Genomic DNA, 20,284 nt, shown 5'->3' on the forward strand with positions numbered 1-20,284 from the left:
TTTTGTAAATTTCATAAGAGTGTTTACGAAACCATAACCTGGGAGGTTTGTACCAAATTTAAAATTACTAACATTCATTTCGAGGCTAAATTGTTTTTAGTCTGCAAGATAGTAGATGCCGAATTATATTTTTCTTAAATGAAATTTAGGGAAGATCGACATTCATATTTCATATCAGCGGAATAGAAAAAGTGTATTCTTTACAGAGTTACTTGAATAATTAAAACAGTTAAATTACAAAACTTTTAAAACTGTTTTGTAAAAAAGGGATTGAACTTTAAAAAAAGTTACATTTTCTGTATATCGTACAAATAATTTGTAGTGTTCAGAAAAGTATTTTCTCTGAGAAGCATTAAATGGATCTATGGTAGTTGACCTTAAAGGGTATTTAGGGGTAACGGCAGCTTAGCGCTAGCAGTAGCCAAAATTGGTTAATTCAGCCCCTAGTGGAATCCCACGATTCGCCATGATCCTTCGGGCCCTTGTGATCTACGCGGAAATTACATTATTAAAAGCTGATAATCTATCTTCTATATATATAAAAATGAAATGGTCCATGTATGTAATGTCATCACGTGTGAACGGCTGGAGCGATTTGATAGATTTTTTTTTATTCGATTCGAAATTTTCAGGAGATGGTTTGTAAAGAAAAAAAACAAAAATTCCGGGTAAAACTCGGAAATTCTTTTTTTTGTTAGTCCAGTCAACTGTAATAAAAAAGCTCCCTAAAGTATGCAGTACAAATTTAGATATTTTATTTGCAAATAAATAAGAACAGACTGGTGTGAGTGGGTTGGAGAAACTTGAAGAACTAACATTAGTAAATGTTACCGGGCGAAGCCAGGGCGATCAACTAATTATTGATAAAACATAAACGAGTGAAACGCAGTCTTAATATATATTCCAATGATTTTAATGCACTTGCTGATGTTTTCAAAATGTGTCTAGTATTTTTCCATTTTAATGAAGCAAATATATTTGCACAACATTTTTTTTGTAAAACATTTTGTTTATCAATTTATAACAAAATTGTTTTTGGAAGTGTGAATTTTTAGTGGCAATTTAAACAGTGATTTTTGCAAAACAAAAATTTCAACGACACTTTCAAACATCTTAATGATGTTTGTTCAATATTTGTTGGTACACGACTGATAAATATGCATGTCATTGTGAACAACATCAAAAAAAAATGGGGAGTATATTGAATATGTCATTCCGTTTGTAACACATCGAAATATGCGGAGATGTTGGTACTTTTTGATTCGAATGGTACTTTTTGAATATTCAAAATTAATGAATTTAGGGACATCATAAATTGATTATGTCGATAGTGATCAGATAGTACTACGATTTTGAGTATAGTAAGATCTCAAAAAGAAGAATTTATGGTATTTATGTCGACATTGATAATAAGTGACATGTAGTTGTTTCTACTTAATGGCCCTCTTTTTTTATTCTAATGGTACTTTTGTAATTTTCTTTAGTAATGCTCCTAGAAACACAAACTTAATCACTCATGAACTGAATCGTTTTTTTCAAAAACCAGTCAAGCAACAAATTATTAATTTTGAGTAAATCAAAAAAACTTCCTAGCAACCTAAAAATTACTTTTACAAAATTGATATTTTTTCCTATGAAAGTTTTCAATTTCTGTAACTCACTGATAAACAATAAACTATTTTTTATTTATATTGTTACGTTTTAACCTTTTCAAAACGCTGGTTTATTTCCTTTAAATAAACCGGATACTTTTGATTGCAAATAAAAGCCGTTTAGAAGTTTAAAAATTGTAACAACTCTTTATTTATTTAAAATGTACAACAACAGAATTAAATAGTCACTCAATGTTTTTTTATACACGTTTATATATTCTCAGAAATACAGAAACTTTAAAATGTATACGATTTCACTTGAAAAATACAGCAAACTTTAAGGCACTCAGTTGATGTTTATTCAAATAGCGTCTCTGATAAACTGACTCACGACTGCAACCTCTGCCACTATTTATAACACTGCCATCTGCACTCTAGATTGTTCTTTAACTGTCAAAATTCGAATATTCTAGATCTTACTAATACATACGCCATCTGTGGTGTACTTTCTACAATGTTCTTTAACTGAATATTCGAATTCGAATACAGCGTTGCCAACTTACGATCAAATCAACTGAAAGCTTTTATTTAATAATGCCCACAGATATGTTACAGTTTGCTATTATAGCACTGTTATTTGAAAGCATTATGCTACTTTTAAATCAAACCTTAAAATCGTTATATTTGAATTCAAGTACAATTTCGTAACAATATTAACATAGGGGGGGTTTCATGTCAAGTGAACCAACTTTTGAAATCGATTTCTTCCGATAGGGATGGAATCTGCACCAAGGTTAGTCCTTTTGGACAGTAATTCAGACACAATTTTGAAGTTGAAGATCGGTTGAGAACTCTCTGAGTTAGAAAGGATCAAAAAACAAGCAGGTGTTTTTTCTCATCCATGTAACTTATTATCTATTGTTCTTAGCAAAATGTGTCCCAAATTACAAAAAAAAAAAAAAAAAATTAAAAATATTTTTTTTTTACATTTTTTTGTCGGAAATCAAAAACTTTTTTGATTTACGTCCATTCCTTTAAGAGCTTTTTGGTCGCTTTGTGGCATGTGAATGCGATATCTATCAAAATAAATATTTTGTAACTCAAGACATACAATTTTAGACTTTTTTTTTGCAAAATCTACCTTTTTTTCCAAATGGAGCCTTTTATTAATTTTTGTTATCTCAAAAGAAATCTTAGTTATTTAGTTTGAAGACCTATTTGGTCGCTTAGTGGGATGCGAGTGGGATATCTATCAAAGTAAATGTTTTGTAACTCAAGACATACAATTTTTTACTTTTTTTGCAAAATCAAAAACTTTGTTGACTTTTTTTCAAAATGACATTTTTTTGTATGTTTTTTTCTCAAAAGAAAGCTTAGATATTTTCCTATTTTTCACTTAGTGAGATACGAGTTGAAGATCTATCAAAAATGTTTTTTTGCAAAATCTTACTTTTTTTCAAAATGGACCCTTTAATTTTTTTTTACTGAAAAGAAAGCTTAGTTCTTTTCCTTAAAGACCTTTTTGGTCGCTTAGTGGGATGCGAGTACGATATCTATCAAAATAAATATTTTTTTAACTCAAGACATACAATTTTTGATTTTATTTTTTGCAAAATGGTCTATTTTATTAAATTTTTTGCTCAAAAGAAAGCTCAAGTCTATTCCTTTAAGATGAATTCTGCTTCCGTTGTAGAACATTGAAAAATATTCCCATAAAACTCTTCATATCCAACAAAGTAGGGTTTTAGAGCTTGTAAATCTTTTATTATTTTCACATTTATGAAAAAAAAGAAATAGATTAAGGCCTATTAGGCAGAAAGCTGTCAAGCCCTGTCACTTGACTTCTTTCTGCACTAAACACCGATTTCTCGGCTCTGCTTGATTTTTTTTGTCGCTTGACTGGTTTTTGAAATAAACGATTCAAATGAGAACGGACTTTTTACGCTTTTTCTTAATGGTACTTTTTTTATTTATAACGAGGTTAACTTTCAGAACCTCTAACCTTCCACCCAATACAAATTTTCGAACTTGGAAAAATGTCGATCTATTACCAAAGTTATATTTTCAGTTAAACAAAATGAAAAGCTTTTTCTTCTTTGCCATATCAAATTTAAATTAATTTATTCTCTTTGTCCTTAACAATAACTATTTATATAGAAGAGTCAGCATCAGGGCATGGTTCGATCCATGCCCATTCTTCGAATGCAACACAAGCTCATTTCACAGAATCAAAGCCGTGGGAGTCGGGACATCTTACAGATTCAGGAGCTGAACCAGCTGATAAACACAACCAATACTGAGTGGGATCCCAGAAGTTACGAATGGGTACATTGACATTTTTGGTATTCCATTCAGGCTTATTGTTGCTATCTTGGGATCACAGGCCAAAACGCAAGCAACAGCAAAAGCCAAAAAAGAGAAAAAAGTGTCGGCTGAAAGGACAGAACATGAATTTGCCTTGTCATGTATAGACTAAATAAAAAATTATTCATTTACCAGATTTCATTTTTGTATTGATTTTAGTACATTCTAAAATTTTCAAGTGTTATCTAATATTTATAACTAAACATTAATTAATTTATTAATTTGATAACAAAATTGTGTTAATTGAACTACATATTTTTGAAAGTATGAAATAATGGTAGCTTTTTTAAACAGTAATTTTGCAAAACAACTGCTTTCAAACTTCTTAATAAGTTTCACAATTATTTAATAGTTTGTGACGTAATTTTTAACAATGATATTAAAAATGTTACGCTCAAGTAAGTGCCCAGTAAAAACTTTCATTACCAAGTAATGTGTGGAAATGACAATATTAGAAGACACTGCTGTCATGGGGGGCAAGTACTTACCACAACCGCTTACAAATTACACTGTGTGTAATTTTTTAAGTCATGGAAATATAACCATATACGGACACTAGTAGATAAAAGACCAAAAAAAAGACCCGTGTCTCCTAAAAACTTTAAAAAATTCGAAATAAATTTTTTTTAAAGCTGCCTATAAGTATGCTTTAGTTTATAATAATTATAGTTTATGGCCCAAAACACTTAATTCCTTTAAATTATTCTAGAAAGTTGTTAATTGCGATCTTAGGTAAATTTTTGTAGTTGAGTATTTCCTTGAATTTTAAATGATTTGCCAACTATGGACCTGAACAGGGGAAAAAAGGTTAAAAAAAGTTTTATATGTTCTTTATCACAAGGGCTACAACTTCGCCTCAAATTCCAAACTGTTTGCAAGATATGAGCCTGAGAAAATTATCACTTTTTTTGCAAAAATGACACCGAGGCCCCAAATATTTGGAGGCCCATAATCACAAATCATTAAATATTATGGAGAGAAATGAAAATGTGCCTTCGAAAAAAAGCTCATACACTGAGACCTACCGGGTGGGACATCGAGAACAAATTTGTTTAGATTTTCCCTGAGTAATTAATTAATCCCCGATCTTAATACAAGCCAAGTCCCTATTCAATTAAAAAACAGAATCCTTATTCTTGCAAATTTTCTACCAAATCAATTTAATATTCTTTATGGTTAACAAAATGATTTACTTAGCGGCGGCAGCTTCAGGGCAAGGTTCAGACCATTGCCATTCTTCGAATGGTACACAGGCACCCTTGGCCGAATCGAAACCTTGAGAATCGGGACAGCGTATAGATTCAGCAGCAGCACCGGCAGATTTACACAACCAATAGTGGGTGGGATCCCAGAAGTTACGAATGGGTGCATTCAAATTGCTGCTTGAACATTCTGGCTGATTATTGCCATCGGGATCACAGGACAAAACACAGGCTACAGCAAAGGCCAAAACAGCGAAAAAGATAACTAAGAAAAAGAATTAAATTCATTAAAAAACCTAAAAATATTCTTACAACTTTGAAATGAAACTTACAAGATTTCATTTTGAGGTGTGACTTTGTTATTCAGTGGAACTATTTAGCAAAGTTATTGATGTTATCTAGTTTATTCCGATATTTATATTAAAACTTGTCAAGTTACATTGCAATGAATAGTTAATAGTTTCTTTGAAATTACATATGTTCTTTGATTTGTTAACATATGTAATTGTAAACTCAAACTATTTTTAAACAAAGATTGTCAATTAAACTTTAAAATGAATTCTCTCTTATCGAATAGTTATACAATGAATCACTTTAATTCTCATTCAATTGGCCATTGATAACTTCGTAATAAAACAAAAGGATTTGAATGTCTATATGAGGAATTATGAAGTATTTAAATTTATTTTATTACGATTCAGGTTGGACTTTTACCCTCTTTATTTAAATTCAAAGTGTACATTCTACTCTATAATGCGCTTTTATAGTCCTCTAAAGTTCAACATCTTGGACATTTTTGTGAAAAATTACCAGTGTTCAGGATCGTATAACTTTGAAACACGTCATTCGATTTCAATAAAAATAAAGGATACAGTTTACAAATCTATATATATCTTTACAAATCTATATATATAAAATCACGTGAGAACTGGAGCGATATGGCTTATTTTTTTTTTCGATTCCAAATTTTCTGGAGATGGATTGTAAAGAAAAAATTCCAGGTAAAACTCGGAAATTTGTTTTTAGTACAGTCAACTGTAATAAAAAAGTCCCCTAAAGTATGAAATACAAATATAGATATTTTATTTGCAAATAAATAAGAACAGCCAGGTGTATGTGGGTTAGAGAAACTTGAAGAACTAACATTAGTAAATAGCTACCGGGAGAAGCGGGGCGGTCATCTAGTATTTTATAAAAAGAACATACGAGGGTGGTCAATAAGTCCACGACTTTTTGAATTTCCCGTCTCTTAACTGCAAGGACAACACTGATCCTGTCCTCAACAAGCATCTGTCAGTTAACTCTTGTCAAAATTTCAAAATACTTCATCATTTAGTTTATGTTTGACAGCCATTAATAGCAGACCACCTCGTGACTTGAGAAGAAATTTGGAAAAAAGTGAATGCCAAACTTTCTGGACTCCCAGTTGAGGTCTCTACTTCCGAAACAATTGAAAAACAATTAAGAGAGCTATATTCGGCTTTACCCAATCTTATATACCCTTCACTAAATTATATTTCAAAATACTAATTCTAAATGTTTTTAGGTAAACAAAATTTATTTTTTTTTAATTTTTTTGGAAATTTTTTTTTTGAAATTTTAAAAAAATTTTTTAATGTTTTTAGGTAAACAAAATTAATTTTTTTGGAAATTTTTTTTTTTAAATTTTAAAAAAATTTTTGGATTTTTAAAATTTTTTTTCGTTGAAAAAAAAATCGGGTTAAACATTTTTTTTCCGATTTTGACCTATTGTAGGTCCAACTTGCTATGGTCTTATATACGTCGTTGCAAAGGCCTTTGAAATATCTATCATTAGATATCCACATTGTTTATATTAATGACTTAGTAATCCAGATATAGGTCAAAAATCGAGGTTGTCCTGGTTTTTTCCTTATATCTCATCCATTTGTGCACCGATTTTGTTGATTTCAAATAGGAAACTTCTCGAAAGCATGTCTGACAGAATTATTGAAGATTTGGATCCCTAAGATATCTGGGGTCTTCAGAAAATTGATTTCAACAGACAGACGGACATGACTTAATCGACTCCGCTATATAAGGATCCAGAAAATATATACTTTATAGGGTTGGAAATGAAAAATGTAGAAATTACAAACGGAATGACAAACTTATATATACCCTTCTCACGAAGGAGAAGGGTATAAAAATACGATATGGGTTTCGCCGATCGGAGATTGAAAGTGCGAGAGATTGTGGAAGCCATAGGCATCTCACATGGCTCAGAGGTTTAAATTTATGTGCTGCCGCGTTTGCTCACAATCGGACGCACACAAGGGTTTAAATATTAATATCTTCCATAGTTTTTCAAAATAAATATATAAAGTTCACATTAAATTTTCTTTTATTTTAGTTTTCAACAGAATAAAATTCAGTTTTAAGCAGCTGGACAAGGTTCAGTCCATGCCCATTCTTCGAAATGAACACAAGCACCCTTTGTAGAATCGAAGCCGTTAGCATCGGGACAACGTACAGATTCAGCAGCAGAACCAGCCGAGTTACACATCCAGTAGTGAGTGGGATCCCAGAAGTTACGAATGGGTACATTCAAATTGCTGCTAGAACATTCTGGCATATTGTTGCTATGGGGATCACAGGCCAAAACGCAGGCAACAGCAAAAGCCAAGACAGCGATAAAGATAGCTATAGAAAGATCAAAATATGAAGCATAAAATAATTTAGTAATTATTTATTTACTTACCAGATTTCATGTTTGTATTGAGTTTAGGACAGCCTAAACTTGCTGATATTTTCAGCATTTGTCTGATATTTATACCAAACATTTTGTATTTTAGAACTGCATTTTTCAAAAAATGTTTTAGAAAACATTAATTTTGGTTTATCAATTTGTTTTAAACATTTGTTTTTATTTTAATTAAATATTTAGTAAAACCCATTAAGAAGTTTTGAAATTGTTGTTACTAAAATTTTACATTTCCAAAAATATGTAGTTCAATTAAAACAAATTTGTTATCATAGCGATAAATTGAAATTAATGTTTTGCAAACAATTATTTGCAACTATAAAATATAAAATTTTATTATAAATACTAGACAAAATTTTTAAAATGTCAGCAAATAACTTAGTGTCTTTAATATCAATACAAAAATGAAATCTGGTAAATAAATAATTTATTCGTTTATTCTATACACATCTGGAGACTAATTCTTATTTTGTCCTTTTGCTGTTGCCTGTGTTTTGGCTTGTGATCCCCATGGCAATAATCAGCCTGAATGTTCTAGCAGCAATTTGAATGTACCCATTCGTAACTTCTGGGATCCCACTCACTACTGGGTGTGTAACTCGGCTGGTTCTACTGCCGAATCTGTACGTTGTCCCGACGCTAACGGCTTTGATTCGACAAAGGGTGCCTGTGTTCATTTCGAAGAATGGGCTTGGACTGAACCTTGTCCATCTGCTTAATACTGAGTTTTATTCTGTTGAAAACTAAAATAAAAGAAAATTTAATATAAACATTGGAATATTTATTTGTAAAATGTATGGAACATATTAAAAAAGGTCTTCAAAGAAAACAGCTAAGCTTACTTTTGAGCGAAACAAAATTAAACAAGTAAGAACGCTGTATTCGGCTGTGCCGAATCTTATATACCCTTCAACAAATTATACTTCAAAATAAAAATTTTAAATATTTTTTAGGTAAACAAAATTTATTTTTTTTTCCAGTAATTTTTTGAAAAAACAAATTTTTTGAATTGTTACTTTAAATTTTTTTTTTTTTAAATTTTAAAATTTTTTTTGGTTTTTAATTTTTTTTTTTGGTGAAAAAAAATTTGGATTAAAAATAGTGTTTTTCCGATTTTGACCTACTATAGGTCCAACTTACTATGGTCTTAAGGAGTGAGATCGAAAAATTCTTAACATACATATATGTTTATAAAAAAGAAACCACTAAACTTACAGCTTTAATTTTTTTTTATTTGATTGAAATTATTATTACAATTTACAAAAAAAATTATTTTTATAGTTTTAATCACTAGTGATGAAATTTTGAACCTTTTTCGGAAACCCTTCCATTAACGTTTTTATAGTGCTTTCTGTCACTTTGCTCGAACATGTAGTCCATCTCCGTTTAAAATCTACCACACTTTTGGACACCTTTTTTGTACTCTTCAATTCTCTTTTAACAAGAGCCCAATATCTCTCCACTGGCCTTAGCTCCGGGCAGTTTGGAGGATTTGCCTCTCTTGGTACAAATACCACATTATTGTTCTTGTACCACTCAAGGGCTTGTTTGCCATAGTGACAGGATGCCAAGTCAGGCCAAAAATAAGTGGACACATTATGAAGTCTTATGAATGGAAGCAGCCTTTTTTGTAAACATTCCTTGATGTAAATTTCGGTATTTATAGAGCCCGTTGTAACAAATGAGTGGCTTCTTTTGCCGCAACTGCATATTGCTTGCCATACCAAGAACTTTCTGGGAAATTTTGTCTGCTTTTGGGTCCTAAACTTTTCTTCAACATTCCCTCGAGCATCAGCAACATAAAATTTTTGACCTGGAAGTTGCGAAAAATCCGCCAGAACATACGTTTCGTCATCCATTATGCAGCAAGAATATTTTTTTATAAAACTTGACTTCAATTTCCGTGCTCTGTTTTTGGCCTCTAAATTTTTAGTAGCGTTCCTGTCAGGAACTTTTTGAGCCTTGTATGTTTTTAAACCTGCATTAGCTTTAACTTTTCGTACCAAATAGTCCGAGCACTGAGCTAACCGGGCTGCTTTCCTACCGGATGTGTTGGGAGCTCTTTTGAAAATGCGTTCTATTTTTTTGGCTTTAGAAACATCATGTGGACCATTCCTTCTACCTGAACCAGGTTTTCTATCAACTGACAAGTTCTCCCGGTACTGTTTAATAACATTGGAAACAGTTTGACGGCAGACCTTTGTATGCTTGGCCAACTTTTTGTAAGACCAAGTTGGGTTTTGTTGAAAATATTTAATAATTTCAGTACGCACTTTTTTCTGGTCACTCATTTTAATCAGATTAACAAAAAAATTAATATAATTGACATTACACATAATAACTGACATGTTTTTCAAAGGTAACTTGATCAAAAAAAAATTCAAATAATACTTGGGTTAAAAAATGTAATGAAAAACGTGTGTTAAGAATTTTTCGATCTCACTCCTTATATACGTCTTTGCAAAGGCCTTTGAAATATCTATCATTAGATATCCATATTGTCTATATTACTGACTTAGTAAGCCAGATATAGGTAAAAAATCGAGGTTGTCTTGGTGTTTTCCTCATATCTCAGCCATTTGTGGACCGATTTTGCTGATTTTCAATAGGAAACTTCTCGAAAGCATGTCTGATAAGATTTGGATCCCGAAGATATCTGGGGTCTTCAGAAAATTGATTTCAACAGACAGACAGACAGACGGACATCTATAAGGATCCAGCATATATATACTTTATAGGGTCGGAAAATTATATTGTGGAAATTACAAACGGAATGACAAACTTATATATACCCTTCTCACGAAGGTAAAAAGTAACTTAGATAACATCGGTAGTAGATCAAAATTTGTTTCAAATTAAAAAATTGTAATGGGTGAAATAAGATTCTAGAATCTAGATGTTAACCTAGTGAATGACTAATATAGTTTAGAAATGTAGGGTATCAATAAATGGTTTTATATTAGACCTTAATTGGATATTCTTTGAGTAGGACTGCACTATGAGACTATGCTTTAAGAATCCAAGAAGAACTGACTGGTTTAATTCCACACTATTACGGAAATTCTAAAATAATATACCAAAGAAATCTTAAGTAAGTCCCTAGTTATGCATTAGAAGTTTTTTGTTCTCAAACAAAGTTATACATCCGTGGTGTAAGAAATATTTACAAAGCAATAAATATTGCATAAAGAAGTTCATGGACGATTTTTTGCGATTAAATTGAGATTTGATTTGCAAAATTGTAACCTTTACATCCAGAAATCGAATTAGTTGTTTTATTCAAAAGTTATACGTTAAGTTGTCAAGCAATTTCAATTAAAAGTGAATCTTTCCATTACTTTCTGATAAGAAATAATGCATTTTCGTTTTTAATTGAAATCTTTGTTTGAACAAAGTTTGAGTTTACAATAACATGTGTTAACAAATCATAAAACACATGTAAAGTGATATTCCGTGCAAGGTAATTTTACATGTTTTGATATACATAAATACCGCAATAAACTAGAGAACAGCATCATCTTTTCTAAACAGTACAACTGTTTAACAAAGTCACACCTCAAAATGAAATCTTGTAAGTTTACCTTAAAAAAGACAATTTTACGATATTTTCATGTATGTAAATATTCTTCGCTTTTTCCACAGTTATCTGCTTTATTTTTATGGCCATTGCTGTTGCCTGTGTTTTTTCCTGTAATCCCGATAGTGATAATCAAGGATTCTCAAGGTTTCGATTCTGCCAAGGGTGCATGTGTACCTTTTAAAGAATGGCAGTGGACCGAACCTTGCCCTGAAGCAGACGACTCTAAATAAATCATTTATATTAATAACAAAGATTAAATTAATTTGATTGAAAATTTGCAAAAAAAAAAATTAGACATTTATAAGAAATTTTTAATTTAATTACATTTTATATTTCTTCTTATTGTGTGATATTTTAGATATAATTTAGAAAACGTGTTATAAAATGGTAATCAATGATACAATTAATATAAAAATAAGATAAACTATATGTATCTGTATTATACTAGACCAAAATATTGTAATATATTTTATATACTGAATAAAAATATACAGCCTAACTACAAAAGCCTTAAAGTCGATTTTAAGTCCATAAAGTTGACTATTATTATTACATAAAAGTTCAAAACAAAAAGCTTTTTTTGAAATAATAAAACAAAATTTTAAATTATATTTAAAATTTGTTTTATCCCAGCAAAAATTTTGTGAATTTTTGTATGACAACTAGTTATTTCATGCATTCTTTTGTAAGAACAAAATTTTGTTCTGCGTACTTTAAATACTTTAAGGAAATTCGAATTGTGTTTATTTTTGGTAATTTTTTCATAAAATAAGTTTTTCTATAAATTGACATAAATATAGGAATATTTTATTATGAGATACCACCACGATATAGAAATATATTTGAATAAAATTTTAACACCGCAATGGGTATAAAAAAGGTACCTAAAAGTGGATAAAAACAGGAAAATACATTTTATTTGAAATTATTAAGTCAATTGGTTCCTGGATTCATACTAAAATTAAGTAGCAGGATGTTATTTGGAACTCGATTGCCAATGTGTATATTGGTCCAAATCCGGGTAAACAGTTTGGTACTTTTTTTAAAACATATTTTTTAATCGTTTGAGACATGTCTGTAGCACAAACATTTTGGGCAAAATGGAGTATTTTTAAATTTCAAACTTGACGGGTGTTCAAGAAGGAAAAGGGAAATTGTTACTTTTCTCCTAATGGTACTTTTTTAATATTGAATAATGTACTTAGAAATATGGTTCTGAGTGAATAAGTTTGTCATTCCGTTTGTAATTTCCACAATATAATTTTCCGACCATATGTAGTATATGGGGCATTTCATGTCAAGTGAACCAACTTTTGAAATCGATGTCTTCCGATCGGGATGAAATTTGCACCAAGGTTAGCTCTATTGGATAGTAACTCAGACACAATTTTTCAACAACATCGGTCGAGAACTCTCTGAGTTATAGGGGGTAAAATTTTGACAATTTGGTCAAACAGGGGTTTTTTCTTATCCATGTAACTTATTACCTATTGTTCTTAGCAAAATGTGTCCCAAATAGTATAGATAGCTATTTCTTCGATCTTTCGAAAAAAAATATTTAAAAAAAAAAATAAAAAATGTTTAATATTTTTTTTCCGAAATCAAAAACTTTTTTGACTTTTTTTTAAAATGCGTCCTTTTTTTTTTTTTTTTTTTTCTTAAAATAAAGTTTAGATATTTTCCTTGAACACCTACTTGGTCGCTTAGTGGGATGCGAGTGGGATATCTATCAAAATAAATATTTTGTAACTCAAAACATAAAATTTTTGACTTTTTTTGCAAAATCAAAAACTTTGTTGACTTTTTTTTTCAAAATGGACCCTTTTTTAATCTTTTTTTTTAGGTCAAACAAAAGCTTAGATATTATCCTTGAAGACCCTTTTGGTCGCTTAGTGGGATGCGAGTGGGATATCTATCAAAATAAATATTTTTTAACTCAAGACTTACAATTTTTGACTTTTTTTTTGCAAATACGATTTTTTTTCCAAATGGGCCCTTTTTTTAAATTTTTTTTTGTAGTCAAAAGAAAGCTTAGGTCCATTCCTTTAAGATATTTTTAGTCCCTTAGTGGGATGCGAGTGGGATATCTATCAAAATAAATATTTTGTAACGCAAGACATAAATTTTTTTAATTTTTTTTTGCAAAATCAAAATTTTTTTCCAATATGGGCCCTTTTTTAATTTTTTTTTTTGCTCAAAAGAAAGCCTAGGTCCATTCCTTTAAGATATTTTTAGTCCCTTAGTGGGATGCGAGTGGGATATCTATCAAAATAAATGTTTTAACACAAAAATTGTATGTCTTGAGTTAGCGATCAAAACCATCTTAAAGGAATAGGCCTAAGCTTTCTTTATAGCAAAAAAAAAAAATTACAAAAAGGGCCCATTTTAAAAAAAAGTCAAAAAAGTTTTTGATTTTGCCAAAAAATCAAAAATTGTATATCTTGAGTTACAAAATATTTATTTTGATAGATATCCCACTCGTATCCCACTAAGGGACCTAAAATATCTTAAAGGAATGGACCTAAGCTTTCTTTTGACTAAAAAAAAATTTTTAAAAAAGGGCCCATTTTGAAAAAAAAATTCGAATTTGCAAAAAAAAAGTCAATAATTGAATGTCTTGAGTTACAACATTTTTATTTTAATAGATATCCTACTCACATCTTCCTAAGTGACAAAATAGGTCTTAAAGGAAAAGACCTAAGCTTTCTTTTGAGCGAAAAAAAATTTTTAAAAAAAAGTCCCATATTGGAAAAAAATTTCGATTTTGCAAAAAAAAATTAAAAAATTGTTACAAAATATTTATTTTGATAGATATCCCACTCGCATCCCACTAAGGGACTAAAAATATCTTAAAGGAATGGACCTAGGCTTTCTTTTGAGCAAAAAAAAAAATTAAAAAAGGGCCCATATTGGAAAAAAATTTTGATTTTGCAAAAAAAAATTAAAAAATTGTATGTCTTGCGTTACAAAATATTTATTTTGATAGATATCCCACTCGCATCCCACTAAGGGACTAAAAATATCTTAAAGGAATGGACCTAAGCTTTCTTTTGACTACAAAAAAAATTTTAAAAAAAGGGCCCATTTGGAAAAAAAATCGTATTTGCAAAAAAAAAAGTCAAAAATTGTAAGTCTTGAGTTAAAAAATATTTATTTTGATAGATATCTCACTCGCATCCCACTAAGCGACCAAAAGGGTCTTCAAGGATAATATCTAAGCTTTTGTTTGACCTAAAAAAAAAGATTAAAAAAGGGTCCATTTTGAAAAAAAAAAGTCAACAAAGTTTTTGATTTTGCAAAAAAAAGTCAAAAATTTTATGTTTTGAGTTACAAAATATTTATTTTGATAGATATCCCACTCGCATCCCACTAAGCGACCAAGTAGGTGTTCAAGGAAAATATCTAAACTTTATTTTAAGAAAAAAAAAAAAAAAAAAAAAAAGGACGCATTTTAAAAAAAAGTCAAAAAAGTTTTTGATTTCGGAAAAAAAATATTAAAAAGTTTTTATTTTTTTTTTTTAAATATTTTTTTTCGAAAGATCGAAGAAATAGCTATCTATACTATTTGGGACACATTTTGCTAAGAACAATAGGTAATAAGTTACATGGATAAGAAAAAACCCCTGTTTGACCAAATTGTCAAAATTTTACCCCCTATAACTCAGAGAGTTCTCGACCGATGTTGTTGAAAAAATGTGTCTGAGTTACTATCCAATAGAGCTAACCTTGGTGCAAATTTCATCCCGATCGGAAGACATCGATTTCAAAAGTTGGTTCACTTGACATGAAATGCCTCATATATATTCTGGATCCTTGTAGATAGCGGAGTCGATTAAGCCATGTCCGTCTGTCTGTCTGTTGAAATCAATTTTCTGAATACCTCAGATATCTTCGGGATCCAAATCTTCAATAATTCTGTCAGGCAAGCTTTCAAGAAGTTTCCTATTTAAAATCAGAAAAATTGGTCCACAAATGGCTGAGATATGAAGAAAAAACCAGGACAACCTCAATTTTTTTTTTCCTATTTTTGACCTACATATATCAGGATTACTAAGTCATTAATAAAGACAATATGGATATCTAATGATAGATATTTCAAAGACCTTTGCAACGACGTACATAAGACCATAATATGTTGGACCTACAATGGGTCAAAATCGGAAAAAAAATTAAAACCAGAATTTTTTTTTTCACCAAAAAAAAAAAAAATTTAAATTTAAAAAATTAAAAATAACAATTCGAAAATTTCCAATTTCCAAAAAATGAAAAAACAACTTTGGAAAAAAAAATAAATTTTGTTTACCTAAAAATATTTAAAATTTGTATTTTGAAGTAAAATTTGGTGAAGGGTATATAAGATTCGAATATAGCTCTCTTACTTGTTTTTTTGTAAATTTCTCGAGAGTGTTTAGCACTTTGAGATGAAGATGTACATACAAATAAAATAAACAGACAGAATTTGAAAAAGAGAATCGCAACCCAGGGTTATAACCATAGAAAAAACACATAGAGCGGAAACTCTCCTGTCAAAGACCTAATTTAGTTGTCAAAAACTTAAGTGGTGAGAATGTATTAGTAAAAAAAACTATGTGAAAACAAAAACAACACTCGTATGTGTAACTTTTTTGAGTAATTTTTTTGTTTGAGTTTTTTCGAGTTTCCGCTCTATGTTCTCTATAGTTATAACGTCTCGAATACGGTTAGGTTTCATGATGTCAAAATGAATGAAAGTTTCTAATAAAATGTTCAATGTAACCAACTTGAAAAAAAAATTTATTCGAGTATCCGATTAATCGAATAATTTTTCATTCTGAATTGAAGAATGTATTCATTTGAATAAAAAAATATATTTTTATCTCGATTATGCGAATGACAACCATAATATCCAGCATTATTTAGCCATGATCTTAATGCAAATATAAACTAAGAAACTTTTTCAATCAAAAACAAAATCCTTTTTTCAGTGCAAAATTTTCAATCAAATTCCTTTAATTTTCATTGTGTTTAACATAAATTATTTAGTTAGAGGCGGCGGCTTCAGGGCAAGGTTCGGTCCATTGCCACTCTTCGAATGGTACACAAGCACCCTTGGCCGAATCGAAACCTTGAGAATCGGGACAACGTATAGATTCAGGGGCAGCGCCAGCAGATTTACATTCCCAGTAGTGGGTGGGATCCCAGAAGTTACGAATGGGTATATTCAAATTGCTGCTGGAACATTCTGGCTGATTATTACCATCGGGATCACAGGCCAAAACACAGGCAACAGCAAAGGCCAAAACAGCAAAACAGATATCTATAAAAAATCAATACATATTTACATTAAAAATCGTTTAGATGTTTTAGAAATAAACCTATAAACTTACAAGATTTCATTTTGTGCTAATTTAAGGTGTGTCTTCGATATACGAATCTAGGAGACTTATTGATATTGATTGTCTGGTCTTGTCAAGTATTTATACCAAAACTTGTAAAATTATATTACAATTAATAACAAATGTACAATTTTGAAGAACAGGTGTTTTTTTCCACCAATCAATAGCTAAACATTAATAGTTTTTATACCCTTCACCATGAGTGTTAAGGGTATGTATAAGTTTGTCATTCCGTTTGTAATTTTTACTTTTTTCATTTGCGACCCCATAAAGTATATATGTATATTCTGGATCGTTATAGATAGCGGAGACGATAAGGCCATGTCCGTCTATATGTAGAAATCAACTATCCGGAGTCACCAAATATTTTATATACATGATTGATACATCAATATAGTCCAACTTAGAATCGAGAAAATCTACCCACAAATGGCTGAGATATAAGCAAAAACCCACGACTACCTAATTTTCTTTTCATCTAAATTTTATTTTCAAAAAAAAAATTTTTCATTTAAATTTTTGTTCACCGAAAATTGTTTTTATATTTTTCATAAAGTATACTTTGATGAAGGGTATATAAGATTCGGCACATTCGAATATAGCACTCTTACTTGTTTTTTTTTAAGTTTTGTTAACAAAATTACAGTGAAGTATTTTTTTAGACAGAAGTTGTCAATTAAATTCAAAATTGCACTTTTTTATAAGATAAAGACAACAATGTACAACAAAATTTCAGAATGCATTTTATTTCTTATCAAGAAATTAATTATATTCATTCATAGTTTGAAAGTTTGTAATAATAAAAAGCTAAAATTGTTTGATTAGCATTTTACTTTGGTTATGTTTTTTAATAATTTAGACACTTTTACATTTGTTTATCAATTTACTGATAGACGAATGGAAGCAATCAAATCAGTTATGACTGAAGATAAACTTTGATTTTTATATACAATTTCTCTTCATACTTGTCTAAGAAAGAATATTAAAGTTATCGATGGTTTACAACAGGAATTTTGTATGGAAAAGTGCTTAATAAATCATTATTAACTTTAATAATCTTTGTTTTGAATATGAGTTTTAATGAGTGTCTTAGGTTTTTGTCAAACGATATTTATCTATAGTTCCTTAAAATACTAAAAAGCTAATATGCATCTAGATTATCCTCTGAACGAGACTCAATTACTTTATTATGGGAAAAAATTATGAGGCTTTCTACAGCCGTTTGGTCCCAGTTTTGACCAGAATAGATGTTAAATTGTTATTCTAAATTACTAAATGGTTTTATTAGCGACTTTTTTATTTTAAATAAGAAATTTCCATGCTAAATCTATTAAAAAAATATTTTGAATAACTGCCGCATTCCACTTTTAATAAAAAATAACAGTTTTATTCAAATAAAATTTTTTCATTTAGTCACTATGCAGTCAGTGATTTTCTTGAGGAAAATAGAATCAACGTCTAGAGCCGCAGAAATGGAAAGAGAAAGCGAATCACGGCTTCATCAAATACGTCACAGTGCATCTTCATCTAGAGCTGTAGAGACATCCCAAAAACATATCGAAATACTAGAAGATATTGGAAATTTCGTTATAAAAATCAAATTTTGGTGGAAAATATGAGTGAATTTTAGATATTTTGGAATTTTCGTTAAGTCAATTTTAATCTGAAATTTGTAAGGGAAAATAAGTTAATCTGAAAATAGCAATCGAAAACAACTTTCTCACCAATTCCGGCACTCTTGAATGACTTATTTTTGGCCACCTTCGTAGTAACTCAAGACTTCCTATTTTTGCCAAATCTTTCTGGAGCACACTGTATGTGAGTTTTCATTTATGACAAACTTCCTCCCAATCAGCGCTATCTCTGCTCAAGTATAGTTTATAAGCAGCTGCAACTGATTCATCAATTTCAGAACTTTGCATTTGATTTGTTGATCCCATTTCAGCAACTTCTTCTTCATCCAAACGAGATGAGCTTGTATCTAGGCTATTGTTGTTGAATGATGCAGCTTTAATAATAATTTTGTAATAAAATCTATAACGAAATTACCTTAAGTTCATTCTCAGTGGGAAAAACTTCGCAAATATCGGCCAAGTATGAAAGTGTATCCTTTCTTACGGCGTTCTGCTCATATGATATTGTCCATCAGCCAGCGCCAAGAAATCTTCACTCACAGATATACTTATAAGAACTAGTTCGTCTGAGTTCTGATTTTCTATTATTAATTAAATATTTTGTTCACTTTTTTTAATCACGTCTACTTCGATCATCGTTTTGCAATTTATAATACAACAAGCTTTCATTATTGTCAAATTTCTTAAAAATCAAGAATTCAATCTAAACTTTGAGAATATGTTCTTAAATTGAAAAATACAATCTTAAAATTAAGATTATGTTCTTGATTTTTAGAATGCGTTCTAGAAATCAAGAAATTATTTTTAAATTTGAGAACTTAAATCTTACTGACCATAATTTAAGATTAAAACATGAAAAATTTTGCAATCTACATTCAAGAATTTTTTTCTTAAGTTTAGATCGTCATATTTCTCTTAGTGTAAGTTTGTTTATTGGTTTGCTCATTTGTTTGAGCATCACGCCTAAACGGCTAAACCGATTTTATTGAAATTTGGAACGTAGATAGATCCATACTGGGAAGCGTCAATAGGCTATATATTTTTTATTTTACTATGACAGGGGTAGCGAAGCGCACCGGGTCAAGCTAGTAACAAGCATAACGCGCAATTGCAGAGTTGTCAATTAAAAAGCTTTTCTCCTCCTTTCACCACCTTTTCCTCTACACTCTATCCCCTTTCCAAAGAAAGTAACACATTTATATATAGCCATATTAATTGCCTGAGTGTTACTTCTCGTTTAAAAAAAAAAAAAAATTATCGATTAATGCCTTCCTATTTTCGCTGTCTTCAAGAGTATTGCGTTTCACTCTCGCGTTACGTGTTACGGTTTCTCGAAGTTTGCCTTGCCAAATGCAATTGTTTTAGGTTTTAAAACGTAAAATTTACATTTGATACATGGTGGAATACCAAACAAAACTGAAGTTGGATTTTGGTGGGGACCATAAAACTCAGGAGTTGAGTTCGAGAATTTCGCCTTCCTATACGAAGGTATAGTCGATTAGATGTTCCTCGACGTCACTCTTCTTTTGGCGTAATTCGGAATTTGTGATGGTGTTATGAATTATTCAGCCAAGAATTAACTTAAAGAAATTAAATTAAATAAGTACTTCAATAGTTAATTTTTATACCCTTCACCTTCGTGAGAAGGTTATATATAAGTTTGTAATTTCCACAATATAATTTTCCGACCATATAAAGTATATATATTCTGGATCCTTATAGATAGCGGAGTCGATTAAGCCATGTCCGTCTGTCTGTTGAAATCAATTTTCTAAAGACCCCAGATATCTTCGGGATCCAAATCTTCAATAATTC

The 20,284-nt window shown here is 30.2% G+C and overlaps 3 protein-coding genes across 3 annotated transcripts in view; 2 read left to right on the plus strand and 1 right to left on the minus strand.

The window, feature by feature from the left end:
• The window catches only part of Vsx2 (Visual system homeobox 2), a 233,765-nt gene that overhangs the window by 211,490 nt on the left and 1,991 nt on the right, over positions 1-20,284 (plus strand). The window lies entirely within an intron of this gene.
• LOC135956909 (uncharacterized) lies at positions 7,503-16,836 on the minus strand. Its single transcript, XM_065507515.1, has 3 exons — positions 16,827-16,836; positions 16,484-16,756; positions 7,503-7,774 (listed from the first exon to the last, which is right to left on the minus strand). The coding sequence occupies exons 1-3, from the start codon at positions 16,834-16,836 to the stop codon at positions 7,554-7,556; spliced, it is 504 nt and encodes a 167-aa protein (XP_065363587.1). The 3' UTR covers positions 7,503-7,553.
• On the plus strand, positions 8,357-8,689 carry LOC135956638 (uncharacterized; the record flags this gene model as incomplete). The annotated part of the gene is made up of 1 exon (XM_065507186.1): positions 8,357-8,689. A coding segment is annotated over one exon (243 nt), but the record flags the coding sequence as incomplete, so codon positions are not given.

The sequence above is a fragment of the Calliphora vicina genome, chromosome 4 (genome assembly GCF_958450345.1).
Source record: "Calliphora vicina chromosome 4, idCalVici1.1, whole genome shotgun sequence".
Lineage (NCBI taxonomy): Eukaryota > Metazoa > Arthropoda > Insecta > Diptera > Calliphoridae > Calliphora > Calliphora vicina.

Bases quoted from the DNA above. Each gene is read 5' to 3' on its own strand.
- LOC135956909 (XM_065507515.1), bottom strand. The intron at 7,775-16,483 runs ACTAAATAATTT...CCTGCGTTTTGG, and splicing joins CCCTGAAGCCGCCGCCTCTA to CCTGTGATCCCCATAGCAAC.